This window comes from Pongo abelii, chromosome 10, assembly GCF_028885655.2.
Source record: "Pongo abelii isolate AG06213 chromosome 10, NHGRI_mPonAbe1-v2.0_pri, whole genome shotgun sequence".
In the NCBI taxonomy this organism is placed as follows: domain Eukaryota; kingdom Metazoa; phylum Chordata; class Mammalia; order Primates; family Hominidae; genus Pongo; species Pongo abelii.
The window spans coordinates 25,087,318-25,102,989 of record NC_071995.2 but is presented as its reverse complement, the minus strand read 5'-3'; the positions used below and the strand labels follow the sequence as shown (position 1 = coordinate 25,102,989).

The 15,672-nt window shown below is 33.1% G+C and overlaps 1 protein-coding gene across 17 annotated transcripts in view; it reads left to right on the top strand.

The window, feature by feature from the left end:
- Positions 1-15,672, top strand: part of SOX5 (SRY-box transcription factor 5) — a 1,035,411-nt gene that overhangs the window by 713,217 nt on the left and 306,522 nt on the right. For all 17 annotated transcript variants that reach the window (XM_054526954.2, XM_054526957.2, XM_054526958.2 and 14 more), the window contains one exon: positions 4,909-5,119. In XM_054526954.2, coding sequence (XP_054382929.1) covers positions 4,909-5,119 — 211 coding nt within the window. The remainder of the gene's footprint in view (positions 1-4,908; positions 5,120-15,672) is intronic.

The following is a 15,672-nucleotide window of genomic DNA, read 5'->3' as shown; positions in this document are numbered from 1 at the left end:
AAGATATTAACATATATACCTTAAATAAACTTTTATCTTGATAAAAGATAAAGAAGCATTTATCTTGATAAGGTTTTTTTTTTTTTGCAAGCAACTGGTTTTTTAAAATCACCTAATTGTCTATATTGATGAGCTTACATTATTTTTCTAGGAAAGTATATATTTAGGTCAGGTATACATTCCTTAACCTGGAATCCATGGTTCATAAAAGTTCATAGAGAATTTCCTGGAGGAGATTCATAACTGGAACTATGAACATATAAAATTAACTCTGTAAAACTATGTGAAATTGTGTGTGCAATTATATGAGTGTGTGTCTGTGTGTTTATGCATGTGCATATGTGTTTAAAATAGCATTTATAGCTATCTTCAAGGGATCAGTAGTCCCAAAGGAGTAAGTGTGGTTTAGGGTTTCATGCAGACATTTTATGAAAAATTATTTTAATCAAGATAACAAGAAATAATTGAAAGAGCTCTTTAGACAACAATTATATTTTTTCTATAACTAAATTCAATTTGATACCTCCTAATTTGGCAGAAGAGATTACAAGTAGTGAAATTTAGTTTCAACATTTGTTATAAGGTATATTTTTATCCTCTTTTGATGGAATTTAAGGAATAGCCAAATATTATAGCTTTCAAGATATTTTTTGAAGTTTTGTTTTACCTTGTCCTGGTGATTTTTGTAGACAGAGTCTTGCTCTGTCACCAGGCTGGAGTGCAGTGGCGCAATCTTGGCTTTCTGCAATCTCCGCCTTGTGAGTTCAAGCGATTCTCCTGCCTCAGCCTCCAGAGTAGCTGGGATTACAGGTGTGCGCCACCACGCCCAGTTAATTTTTGTATTTATAGTATAGACGGGGTTTCACCATGTTGGCCAAGACAGTCTTTATCTCTTGACCTCGTGATCCGCCCGCCTTGGTCTCCCAAAGTGCTGGGATTACAGGAGTGAGCCACCATGCCCAGACATCCTGGTGATATTTTATAAATCACAACTCATTGCTGGAAGAGGAACATGACTGTGTCAAAACTTATTAAGCACCAAAGTACGTTCTCTGTGTATCTGTAGTTCATCTTATGCTACCTCTATGCAATACCCAAATTACTGAACATGCATTCATGAGAATCTAATTGATGATGGTCCAGATCTTCTGTACTAGCTTTTTTCTAAATTGGAAACTTAATTTTACTGGAAAGGATGCTGGAGATGCTCACAAATTTTATAAAGATAGTTATAAAAACATAGACTACTGAGTACCATTACTTTGATTAGTCATGTAGAAATATAAATCTGTATATTTGGTTTAAATAATTCTTGAAACATTAAAATTTATTCTAAAAAATATGACATAAACCAGTAGATATTTGGATGGACAGAGCTTTATAAGTCTGGAATGTGGTTGATTTAATTAATTTAAACGCATATATCTCATTTGTTTTCTTTAGGACTTGAACGTATTGCAGTGGAAACCTCTCATTGTCATACTTATTAAAAAGACAAATGTCCTGTTCACCCTTAACATTGGTAGATACAGACATAGATGAAAGAGGTATAATAGCACTATGGTTAAGATTGAGGGCTCTGGAGCCCGATAGGTTGGGGCTGATTTTTCACTCTACTTTTTGGTAGTCATGTGACCTTGAGCATATACTGTCTGTCTGTCTCAGTTTATCCGGCTATGAAATGGAAATTATAATTAGGCTTGCCATGAGGATTGAGTTAATACATGTAAAGCACTTTACGCAGTGCCTAACAGAAAGTATTCAATAAATATTTGCTATCATTCTTATCAATTACTGTCTGATAGATTGAATATTAATGTAATGTTTCTAAGTATGAACTTAATTTCAGTTTATTATAAGGCCAAGAAGTAAGCATAATAACATGTTTCTTAAGGCCAGAAGTCAAGGATGAAATGTCGTTTGAATAATAAAAGAAACACATGTATCTGGTTATTTCATATAATCTCTTCTTTTATAAAATGAGTTAATTCTTCTTAATTAGCACATCATATAGAGTTTAAATATTAAGGTTGAAATAATATTTCTTTCGACGTGTTCATAGCAATATTCTGTCTTTAAAATGAATTAACAAGAATTCAGTTTTAAAAAGATATTTTAATGAGGATAGATATGTTAGGCAGACTCTTTTTCTATTGGTTGCAAAGATAACAAAAGGGATAAGGTTAAGCAAAACTTGTTCAAAAATAACAAAGGAACATTATCAACTTTATTCTGAAAGTTTAGAAACCTCTTTTATGATTAGACTTTAGAGGTCGCATATCACAGTTCTGGGAACTTGTTTGCGAAGTACTGGTATGTCCTTAGAATTCACAACACTTGATTAAATAGATATTGCTAGTCTGGACCACTTATGCCTATGTTAGCTGGTTCTCTTGATTTCACCTGCCAGCAAAGTGAAGTGACACATGGAATCATTACTTCATGTATGACAAATGCAATCCCAGGGAAGGAACTCTGAAAAAGTTAGGATTTCCTTGACTGAAGACTGTGCTAGCGCTCCTTAACAAGCTACTCACCATGCAAATGAACAATGGAGTCCCACACTGAAACAGCTGTTAACTACATAAAACTGTTAAGGAGATTAACAGTGCCAGAGGCTGAAATGTAATCAGGCAGGTGAAATAGTGATAAGATAAATATTCCTGTGTGAAATAGCAATAATGTTTAATTAATTTATTTTTATACTGCTGCAGCAACTGAGTTTAGAATATTTGTGAAATATACTAAATTTTAAAACATATTTCTTTTTCTCGTCGAAAGGTGTAGAAAGTTAGAGATACGCAAAATGGGATACCTTATCTGGATATTTTTTGATATTTTTGATATTTTAATAGACTTGACTTCATTGTAATTTCCAATGATGGCAATTAAAGGTCAGCTGCCCAATTATTGTTTCTAAAATTTGTCATCTTATAATGTGAAAGCAGAGTACAGACAGAAACGTTCGAAGTGTAGCTAACATTGGGATGTTTCTGCTTTTGGTCCTGGAAAGAAATGAGAAGGAAGATCTTCTGTGGAAAATTAGTACAGAGGTTTCGCAATATTCTGTTTGCACATGAAACTCAGCTAATGTGTGTTATGGACCATTCATAAAAACATTCCTATTAATTTACTGAATGAATTTGTGATTGCTCTTTTTAGGGATATGTATGTGTGTGTGTGTGTGTGTGTGTGTGTGTTTATGTGTTTGCATATTTATGTAGGTTTTAATAATTCCAGAAATGTACCTTCACTTAACCTGCAGGAGCTTGTAATTGTTACATTTTGTACATGATTTCTAAATCCAAGTATGTTATAAGCTACTTTGTCCATAAAATATTCACTCAAGGCATAGTGCTAGTCAAAGGTATATTCTGTAATGTTTGTGAGAAATGAAAGCCGTTTGAGATTTAGAATTATAATTTGGAAGATTCGGTTATGCACATTTTCTTTTTTTTTGCCTTCCCCACATGCCTCAGCCACATGCAACAAACTGATGTTTGTAACATAGCCTGTTGTCCCTGTACTCACTAATATTTGTTAACAACAACAACAAAAATCATATCAACAGATTATGTTTGTGTTGACATCTCTATTTTTAATCTATTTTTTAAAATTACACTGATGGTTTTTAAACCAAGTATGTTAGCATATTTTTAAGCTAGTCAAAAATATTGCATTAACCTTAAAAATATTGAGTATCAATCAGTGTGATTTGTCACTTTTTGGAAGTCAACAGATTGTATTAATGTGTCTCAAATAGGTACAGAAGAAATGTGCAAACAGGTATAATCTAATATCCTGAATATTAAGTAGGCACACATTCGAATATATTTTAATGCGAACTTTTAATGTTGTAGAATTAAGAAATATTTTTAGTGTGAGACTCAAAGATCTTAGGATACAGCTTTATGTTTAAGATGTCTGTTTTGTGAGAGGTAAAGGATTATGGAAGTAAGAGACTATACAAGGAAAATCTTTAAGTAGGAAAATTAATTTTTCTTTATCATTTCATTATCACTCCTCCTGATAATTTCTAAAAAATCAACTTAATATATTTTATACAAAATATTCCCCAAATATTATACAAATTACCAGAGTTGTGCTAGAATATGTGAGAAAATGACAATAGAATATAAAAAGATACTTACATTTTAGAACTATACAATAAATTATTTTTATTCACATATCCACATGATTATGAAGAAGCAAAAACTGCAACAAACCTTATTTTATAGGGCAAATGAGGATTAAAATACAAAATAGCAAAGAGTATTGACAAGCTGTGCTTCATGTAACAAGTGAAGTTGAAAACGTCTTCATCATTGGCAAAATTGAACTTGGAATATTCTTGTCTGATGTCAAATAACCTGTGTGATGGATGCTTTCTTAAAAGAAGGAGAGGGAGGTGGAAAAACTAAAACTTTAATTAGAGTATTATCAAGAAGAGGCAGCTACTGAAAATGAACATAAATTGTGTGTAATGATATTCGTTTAAATATTACAAAGTCAGGAAGTTTAACACAAATGATCACTACATTTAATATCCATAGGAAAATCTGAGACTCTCAAACAAAAACAGGAAAATAAACAAATCTAATAATATAGGCTTCATATAAGACTATATTGTCGTTTATACTCAGTTTAAAGGAGAGAACCTCCATATTTTGGTTTCTCCTTTGAATAGATCTTTGACTTACTCTAGTACTACCATGAAAACTTAATTTATTCTCTTTTGAAATTTCTTGGTTTCTTTGCCTCTTGCAGAGTGACATTTCACTTTTTAATCTTTCAGCTGAATAATCCATATAACCAATTTTTTAAAGTTACTGAATTTTAAACAGTTATTTGTCCTTTTGCTTTCTCTTTCAGGTAAACAATTATTTGTCCTTTTGCTTTCTCTTTCAGGAAGTTGATGGCAATAAAGTTATGTCTTCATTTGCCCCACACAACTCATCTACCTCACCTCAGAAGGCAGAAGAAGGTGGGCGACAGAGTGGCGAGTCCTTGTCTAGTACAGCCCTGGGAACTCCTGAACGGCGCAAGGGCAGTTTAGCTGATGTTGTTGACACCTTGAAGCAGAGGAAAATGGAAGAGCTCATCAAAAACGAGCCGGAAGGTAAAGGCTGGAAAAGAAAACAAAGTTGGTGCTGTGTCCTGATTTTAATACTTTGATTTTAACTTCTTGATTTGTTTTTTGATTTATACTCTTAAAGTTAAATTGGGCAAAATGGAAACCTATTGCTATGAAGACGGTTGGTGTATTTTTTTCAGAAACACTTAGCCCTGTCTATCTCAATTTTTTAAATCATTAATTTATGTTGTGATGTTATTTTCACATATGAGTAAATTAGTTGAGTGAAAAAGATTCAAGAATAGAATGTGACAGCAGAGCCGGGAATAGTCACCTACTTGTCAAATATCTGCAGTCTAGTTTGTTTCTCTCCATTTTTTTTCCCTTGAGGATTAATGTAGAATTTCACTACATTTCGTAACTCTTATACATTAATACATCTTATCCTGTTTCTTGTATAGTCAAAAATTAATATGGTTAGGACTATTATATATTTACAAATTAGTGATTCCTTAACTTTTAGATATGCTGAAGTTCCTGTTTGTTCAACTTCCAGAAAGTCTTTCTTTTAAGATTTTATCCTCTAAATCTCTTTAATAGTTCCTGATAGGAACCTTCAGGTGATAGGCAAATGGACTAATCTTAAAATTAAAGCAAACAAGCCAATAAAATAACTGTTGCAAATTGTACAAACTTATGCATAATTGACAATCATCCTTTATGTTACACATGCTTACTAACTCCTATTTAAACCTCTGTCCATCCTAAGCATGGGTGCCATATTGCACACAAGAGCATGCCTCCTGTTTCAATCAGATGGAAATTTAAAACAAACAAACAATGATGTGCAGACATACTTTATAACAAAAATACACTGCGTGTATACTGTGTAACAATAAGTTGGGCTCATTTCTAGTCTGTTAGGACACTGGTAAATTATGAGGATATCTGACACAAAATTCTGTTATCCTCTATATGTGACAGCCATGTGACAATTAAATATTTCTGGTTCCCTACCAAGTGCATAACTGGGACCTGGATTTTGGTTAAAATTTATGCAGTTCTTATGATCTGAGAATTGGAAAGAATTTTAGAGATATTCTTGTCAGCCAAAGATTTTGGATATTTTGTTACATGTCCTCCTATTCTCATGGAGATAAAAATGCAGTGTTGAGGGGGATCCAGACAACCTTATGTTTTTAAAATGGTGGATTGTTTCCTAATATTAAAAATAATATAGTTTTATAATAATTATTTTAAAAACAGAAAACATTATAAAGAAGAAAATAACAATCACCTGAAGTCATAGCTATTCCTGTGTGAAACAGCAGTAATGTTTAATTATTTTTATACTGCTTCAGTAACTGAGTTTAGAATACTTGTGAAATATGCTAAACTTAAAAAAACTTTTTTCTTCCTCTTTGAAAGGTGTAGGAAGTTACAGACATGCAAAATGGGATATCTTATCTGAATTTTTTTGATATTTTTGATATTTTAATAGACTTGATTACATTGTAATTTTTTGCATGAAGTCATAGCTGCAGGTGATTTTTATTTTCTTCCTTATAATGTTAATATGAGGTTAATAGGATTCTTAACCTTAGGATGTGTTTTTTAGTGTTTATTTTCATATATTCTGCTAATTTTTTATGATTAGCTTTAATGCAGACGGTCCCCAACTTACAATGGATCCACTTACGATTTATCAACTTTAAGATGATGCGAAAGCAATACACATTCAGTAAAACCATACTTCACATTTTGAATTTTGATATTTTCCTGTATGCAGTAGGATACTCTCTCTCATTGCTGGGCAGCGGCAGGGAGCCATAGCTCCCAGTCAGCCATGCAATCAAGAGGGTAAACAATGATACTCCACAGTACGTTGTGTTGCCAGATGATTTTGCCCTATGGTGGGCTAACAACATAAGTGTTCTGAGCAAGTTTAAGGTAAGCAAGGCTAAGTTATGATGTTCAGTAGGTTAGCTGAATTAAATGCATTTTTTACTTAATGATGTTTTCAAGTTACAAAGGGTTTAAGTTCATGACCCTGTCATAAGTCTAGGAGTATCTGTACTTTTAAAATATTGTGCTTCCTGTTTCATTTAGAATTATAGTAGTATGAGTGTGTCTTCTGCCAAGTAATATACTTTGAAAAGAAATAACTGCCAAGGCTGGGCACAGTGGCTCATACCTATAATCCCAGCACTTTGGGAGGCCGAGGCAGGTGGATCACCTGAGTTCAGGAGTTTGAGACCAGCCTGGCCAACATGGTGAAACCCCGTCTCTACTGAAAATACAAAAATTAGCCAAGCATGGTGGTGTGCACTTGTAGTCCCAGCTACTTGGGAGGCCGAGGCAGGACAATAGCATGAATCTGGGAGGGGGAGGTTGCAGTGAGCCAAGATTGGGCCACTGCACACCAGCCTGGGCAACAGAGCGAGACTCTGTCTCAAAAAAAAAAAAGAAATGACTGTAAAATATTCTCTGAAGTATGGCCATGATTTACTATTGTAATTTATACATTCACTTTATTTTTTTGAAAAACAGTTTTAGTTTTATGGAAAAATTAAGCAGATAGTACAGAGTTCCCATGTATTCCATCCGTATACAGTCTCCTCTCTTATTAACATCTTATATTAGTATGGTATATTTGTTAAAATAATGAACCAATATTGATACATTATTATTAACTAAAGTCCAGAGTTGATTGAAACTTCTTTAGTTTTCACCAAGTGTGCTTTTTCTGTTTTAAGATACCATCAAGGGTAACACATTATATTTAGTTGTCATGTCTTCTTAGGCTTTTTTTGGCTGTGACAGCTTCTCAGAATGTCCTTGTTTTTCATGACCTTCAGAGTTTTGAGGAGTGCTGTTCAGATATATTGCAGGACATCTCTCTATTGGAATTTGTCTGATGTTTGTCTCCATCAGATGAGATTTGGAGTTTTGGGGGGAAGACCACAGAAGTAAAATACCATCTTTGTCACCTCATATCAGTTACATACTTTCTATGTAATTAAGAATGTTGGTGTTGACCTTGATCATTGGCTGAAGTAGTGTTTTGCAAGTTTCTCCACGGTAAACTTGCTCTCTGTCCCCTTTCTACACCATACTCTTTGGAAGGGAGGAGCTCTGTACAAGCCACACTTATGGAATAGGAAGTTTTGTTACTAGAGCCGGATTGTCTACATAATTTATTTGGATTTTTCTACATGGGAGATTTATCTCTTCTCTACCGTTTATTATTTCATTCAATCATTTTTTACCTCGGTATGGATTCACGAATATTTATTTTATATTTTGGGTGTCAGTTTAATACCACTATTGTGCTTGTGATAATGATTGTTATTGTTAGTTTAGCACTTCTTTTCTTTCTGACACTGTAAGATATTGAGGGCTCATTATGTATATTTCTTGCTCCAGTGCTAGAATCGTCCATATCTCCAAGAAGCTCTGGTTCCTTTTATTGGAGGATATTAGAATGCAAGATCTGAATGCTGGGTATACCCCTTGCTTCTGATGTATCATTCCTTTGAGGGCCTCTGAGCGGACAGAGCAATGAAAATATATGTGTGTATACTAACCTATATATGTATATGTCCATAAATATTTCTATATTTGTCTATATTAAGCTGAACATCAGTTCTCACTAATGTCTGTAACTTGAATCTATTTCTGCATGGATTATTGCAGCTTCATTTCTTATTGATCTGTACATTTCCACCCCAACAGTGAGAAATATGGCTCCTGCTAACCACCATTCATTTATATAATTGTTCAGTTCTAGTATACATGTAGAAGAGTATCAGAATAATTAACTGCTACTACCATAGGAAATATCTTTGTCAACTAGAGAACAGTGTATGGGTCCTTTTGCTTTTAGTCTTACAGATTCCATTCATTTCCAAAGTTACTAAGGTAACTTACTAACTTTCTTTTCCCCCACCCCATTCAGTGAAATTGTTTCATATATTTTTAACACAGTTAAACTAGTTCTGTATTCTTTACTGGTGTCCCTCACACTCCTCTATGATATTTTTTAATTTGCTTAAGTTAAGGTTCACTTATTATGTTGTATTATACATTTACATGTGCAAATGCATAGAAATGTACAATGTATAATGCAGTATGCATTGACAAATGCATATTGTCATTTACCACTGACAGTATCATGTAGAATAGCCTTCACCACTCCAAACTATCCCATGTTTCACCTATTCATCCTGGTTTTTTCCCCAGAATCCCAAGTAATCACTGATCTTTTTACCATGTATTGTTTTCCCTTTCCTAGAAAATCATATAATCAGAATAATACAGCATGGGGCTTTTTCAGACTGGCTCTGTCACTTAGTAATTTAAGGTTCTTCCATGGCTGTTCATAGCTTGATAGCTCATTTCTTTTTATCAGTGAATAATATTCCATTGTATGAATATACCACTATTTTATCAATTCTTTTTGCCTGTCAAAGGACATATTGGTTGCTTCCAGCTTTTGGTTATTATGAATAAAGCTTCTATTAATACTCATGTGCAGCTTTTTATGTGGACATAAGTTTTCAACCCAATTGGGGAAATTCTTAGGAATGTGAATACTGGAATTTATGAGAAGATTATATTTTAGCCTTGGGAGAAACTGCCAGACTATCTTCCAAAGTGGCTGTAAGATTTTGCATTCCCACCAGGAATGAATGTTAAGTTTCTGTTGTTCCACATTCTCATCAGAATTTGATATTGTCAGTTTATTTTATTCATTCAAATAGGTGTGTAGTGGTATCTCATTGTTTTAATTTGTAGTCCTCTAATTTTAAGCAATGTTCAGCATCTTTTGTGTGCTTATATGCCTTTAATGAGGTGGCTGGTTAGATCTTTTGTTGATTTATTAACTGAATCATTTTCTTGTCAATGAGTTTTAGAGTTCTTAGTATATTTTGTATACAAGTTCTTTGTCAGAATTGTGTTTTGCAAATATTTCTACCAGTCTGCATGTTGTGTTTGCATTGTCTTAACATTGTCTTTTGAGGAATAAACATTTTAATTTTAATAAAATCTAATTATTAATTGTTTTGCATGGATTATGCTTTTGATGTCTGTAAGCAACCATCACATAATCCAGGGTCACTTAGATTTTCTCCTATCCTGTCTTCTTGAAGTTAGTACAGTTTTTCATTTTGCAATTTAGGTCTATGATCCCTTTTGAGTTAAATTTTGTAAAAAGTAGTTCTGTGTCTGCATTCATTCCATCTGTTTTTGTTTTTGTTTTGCATATAGAAGTCCAATTATTCCAAGACCATTTGTTGCAAAGACCATTATTTCTTCGTTGACTTGCCTTTTTCCTTGCCAAAGATCAATTGAACGTATTTGTGTGGATCTATTTCTGCCCTCTGTATTTTATTCCATTGATCATTCGGTCTGTCCTCTTGCCAGTATCATCCTGTCTTGATTACCGTAGCTTGATAATAAGTCTTGAAGTTGGGTAGTGTCAGCCCTCCAACTTTCTTCTTTTTCTTCAATATTGTGTTGGTGTCCTGGGTCTGTTACCTTTTCTTGTAGACTTTAGAATCGATTTGTTAATCTCCACAAAATAACTTACTTGGATTGTATTGGGATTGTGTTATACCTCTAGATCATGTTGGGAAGAATTGACACCTTAAAAATACCAAGTTATCATATTCATGAACATAAAATGTCTCTCTACTTATGAGTATCTTTAATGATTCCTGTTGAGTTTCATAGTTTTCCACATATAGATCTTAAACATACTTTGTTACATTTATACCTATTATTTATTTTTTGATGTAATAATCTAAATGTAAATATAAATTATATTGTCTTTTTAATTTTATATTTCAATTGTTTGTTGCTGAAATATGGGAAATTGACTGTAGTGTATTCGCCTTGCATCCTTTGGCCTTTCAGGAGTCACTATTAGCTCTAGTAGTTTTTACTGATTCCTTGAAATTTTCTACGTAGACAATCATGTCATCTGCAAACAAAGACAGTTGTACTTATTCCTTTTAAAGATGTGCACTTTCTTTCTTTCTTTCTTTTTTTTTTTTTTTTTTTTGGCTTCTTGCATTAGCTAGGAGTTTCAGTACAATGCTGAGTAAGTAAGAGTAGTAAGAGGGGACATCCTTGCCTTGTTCTTGATTATAAAGGGGAAAGCATCTACTTCTCACCATTAAGTATGATGTTAGCTGTGGGATTTTTGTATTTTTTTTTTTTTTACCAAGTTGAGAAGGCCCCACTCTATTCCTAGTTTGCTGAGAGTTTTTATTATGAGTAATTGTTAGAATTTGTCAAATATTTCTTCTGCATCTATTGATATGATATATGCTTATTTTTCATTAGACCGTTGATATGGTTTTCAAATGCTAAACCAGGCTTTGCAAACTTGGAATAAATCCTCCTAGGTTATGATTTATAGTTATTTTGATAGATTGTTGGATTTGATCAGTTAATATTTTATTGAGGATTTTCTACATCTATGTTTATGAGGTATACCATTACATTTTATGTAATGTCTTTATCTGTTTTTGGTTGGTAATGCCGGCTTCATAGAATGAGTTAGGAAGTATTTCCCTCTCATGTGAATTTTTAATTTTCATTTGAGATGCCTTCAGAGTTCAGGGCTAAGGTCTACCACGAACCAGCTTTGTGATAGTATGTGTTGTATTTTAAAAGTAGCTTTTGGGGGTTTAGCTTTAGATGATGTTCTCCATGGAAATTTGGTATATGGCCTTGGTATTCCCCAATGTATCATATTGACTTCTAAGTGGTTGCATAGACTCTTAATTTGGAAGTGTATGACTTGCCAAGCCCAGTAAGTAAGTCCCAACAGGAAAGAGCACAGGAGATAGATATCTCCCCCACCTAATTTTCTTAGCAGGAGTCATTAAGAAGTACTGGGGGCCAGGCACAGTGGCTCACACCTGTAATCCCAGCACTCTGAGAGGCCAAGGCGGGCGGATCACCTGAGGTCAGGAGTTTGAGACCAGCCTGGCCAACGTGGTAAAACCCCACCTCTACTAAAAATACAAAAAAAAAAAAAAATAGCTGGGCATGGTGGTGGGCACCTATAATCCCAGCTGCTTGGGAGGCTGAGGTAGGAGAATCACTTGAACCCTGGAGGTGGAGGTTGCAGTGAGCCAAGATGGTGCCACTGCACTCCAGCCTGGGTGACAAAGCCAGACTCCATCACCCCCGCCCCCCCCCCAAAAAAAAAAAGAATTACTGGGAATTAGAAAAGGGTAATATCTAGTAAGAACAACTTGGGTATAAAAGATGAAATAGAGCAATAGAGCGTCCATAGCAGGAAAGGTAGACACAAAGAAACGTCACTATTGTACCTGAACATGAGAATGTTTTTATTATTTTATTTCCTATGACAATGTACCCTTTGTACTTTCCTCTCTACAAATATATTAAAAGCTGAGCTGAGGAGTGACTTGGTAAATAAAGACAAAGAGAAAATACAGAGGTAGTATTTATGAAAGATTGGAATATAAATTGCAAAAAGCAAGCATCTAAAAGTGTTAGTTTCAGAAAGGTAATTTTAGCATAAACATAGAACCACTAAGATTCATTGATGTTTACATACACAAGATTCTTTGACATGTACTTTGAATATACAGAACTATAAATAGACTCATTTTTATTGAGAATTTGCTACGACAAGAATGTTTATTTAATAACTGCAATGATGGGAGAGATGCATCAAGGAGTAATTTATGTATTTGAGTAAGGCAATGATCTTAATCAACAAAAAAAACAGTAACAAAGCAAAAACTGTATCATAAAAAAGAATAGTAGAATGTTGACAGAACTTTGTTTTTTTAAATTACAAAGAACAAAGGGTATATGTAATATAAATATAATTATATATTATATAAACATAAATATATATTATATAAATATATATTATATAAATATAATATATATTATAGAAATATAAATATATATTATATAAACATAATATATATTATAGAAATATAAATATATATTATATAAATATATATAATATAAATATGTATATTATATAAATATAAAGTATATATTATATAAATATATACTATATAAATATATATTATATATCACATAAATATAAATATATTATATGTACACATGTATATATGGAGATGTATACGACTCTTCCAACAACTGGTAAGCTACATTGGCTTCAGTGACTTCATTAATCAAAGGGTATGATTTGACCTGAGAATAGTCACCAAAACCTTACATCATCTAAGCATCAGGACAATGACACTATGTACAGCACAAATGTTCCAAAGCTCTGTGATGCAACATAGTATCAGAAAGAGTAAAATACTTAGGAGTAAATTTAACAAAATAACTAAAAAACTTATACTCCAAAAACTACAAAATATTTTCATAGCTCTGTAATGGGAACAACATCATAACTATGAGGGAAGCAAAGATAGAGTGAATGTAACTAAATGTTAAGCTCACAAATATATGCCACAGAAAAATCTTTTCTTCCCTCAAGCTATTTTTGCCATTGTTTTTCAAAGGCCATTAAAATGAACAGCAGGTTGTGATGAAAATTTCATTAAGCCCCAGCTAAATCATTATGAGGGTGCCATATTCATGCCTTTGCTTCCTTTCATCGAGGGGGGGGGGAAAGCAGATTTCAATAGAAAGTCCGTATTATTTCCGACCTTACCCCTGCCAACAGCAAACTAACACAAATTCAGAAGTTAGAAAAGAGTAGTGCGCCATACAAAAGGAGGCCACTGAGGTGAAATGGTTACAAAGAAAATTAGATTTGCATATGGGTTGAAGAAAAGACGGCTCTCTTTCATTTTAGCCAGCCTATTTTTCAAGTGATTAATTAAAATATTTTGCAACTTATAAATAGGAGAATAATATATTGATATATTTGGTTTGCATCTTTTTTTCTGTCAGAAATTTTCCCTGTCGTTACACAAAAAGCTCTGATTCTTATTTATTCTTATTTATCCAGTGTCACCTTAACTGAATGGAATGCTAAAGTGCATAGTCTATTCATGGTTTTAAATATCTGGCCTATGTAACATAGTTACATTATATTTTGTGATAACTATGGTCTATCGGTTGGTCTTCAGCTATTAAACCTAACGGTTGAGAGTGACAATGAAATTTAGTATGACATTATGTGACACATAATTTCTATAATTCCTCTATCAAGACATTGAATAAATAATTATGTATTGAAGGGAAATGCATTAAAATATATAAATTACTACATATAAATATAGTAATTGTTACCATGTGTTAAGTGTATATTATGTGTTAACTACAATGCTAAATAATTTATATAAAATGCTTCTTTCAATCTTAATGAAAACCTTATAACCAGGGCTCCTGTGTATAGCCATTCCAGTTTCAGGGTATACCATTCACATGATCTCAATATCCTCATTCCTATTATCTCTATTTCCAGATGAGGCAACTGATAATTAAATATGTTTTAAGTGACCAAGTCAGGGTCACTCTTCAGCCTAAAGTCAACCTTAGACTAGAATCTATGCCTTTAACTAATACTTATTGCTATTCCTTCCAATGAGAGATTTTGCCAAATAATCATTTACTATTATCATTTCACACATGTGTATCTAAACTTTAAATATTGGATAATATGTTATCTGAAATATTTAATAGTATGGAAAAATAGTAGTGATTAATAGTTTTCTACTAAAGTAAATTTCTTATGCCTCAATAGTGATGAATTTTCCAGAAAACTTTTAATGGGAGATTAACTCAGCTTTTACTGCTCAAAAATAATGCCTTGGAGGGTACCTTAATAACAAATTTCTTTTGGAAAAATGTCAGAGCAAAATAATTGTGGAATAATAGGAATTAAAAATTCGAGTGAAACACAGATACATTTTAGGACTCCATTCTCATTTTGGAAAGAGAGAGACCAAGACAGAGATATATATGCCTGAGATCACACACCAGTTGATGTTAAATCTAAAGCAAGAATCCGGTTCATGATTTATGGGTCCAGGTTCCTTTTTTCCCTTTCAGTTACATCATACATTCAGATATTCTTTTCTCGCTTTTGTTTTTTATATTTTAGAAATAGTGTTACCATCTTAGTTTTAAAGACCATTTCATTAAATTTAAACAAATCGAAGGCAACCGACTCTTTTAATTTTGCCAATAGGTAAAGGTAGATAAGTATCCATCAGTGTCTTGTGTTCTCAACTTCCAGGTGTCCAGGAGTGGTCATAAATGTAGATCAGCAGTTAAACTGAGGAGTCTCATTTAAACTTGATTTTCATTCAAACTTTAGGCTAATTACAGTTTAGGTGAAAATAATTTTTACCATGTCGAGAACCTTAGACATCTCAATTAAAATAGAATGCTTACAGATACCAGATTTTAACTGGCTTCTTATTTTAATCTTTCTATATTCATGTCTATGTCACCTTCAGCATCTCTTTGAAATGGCATTTCAGCTTATTCACACAGTTAAGTTTCTTCCTCCTAGAACCACAACAAACACAACTCGCTTTTCATTGATTTCCATCCCTTCTATCTACAAGTCTATTCTTCTTGCCCCCAAGCCTAAATTGCTAGGAGTTGTACACACG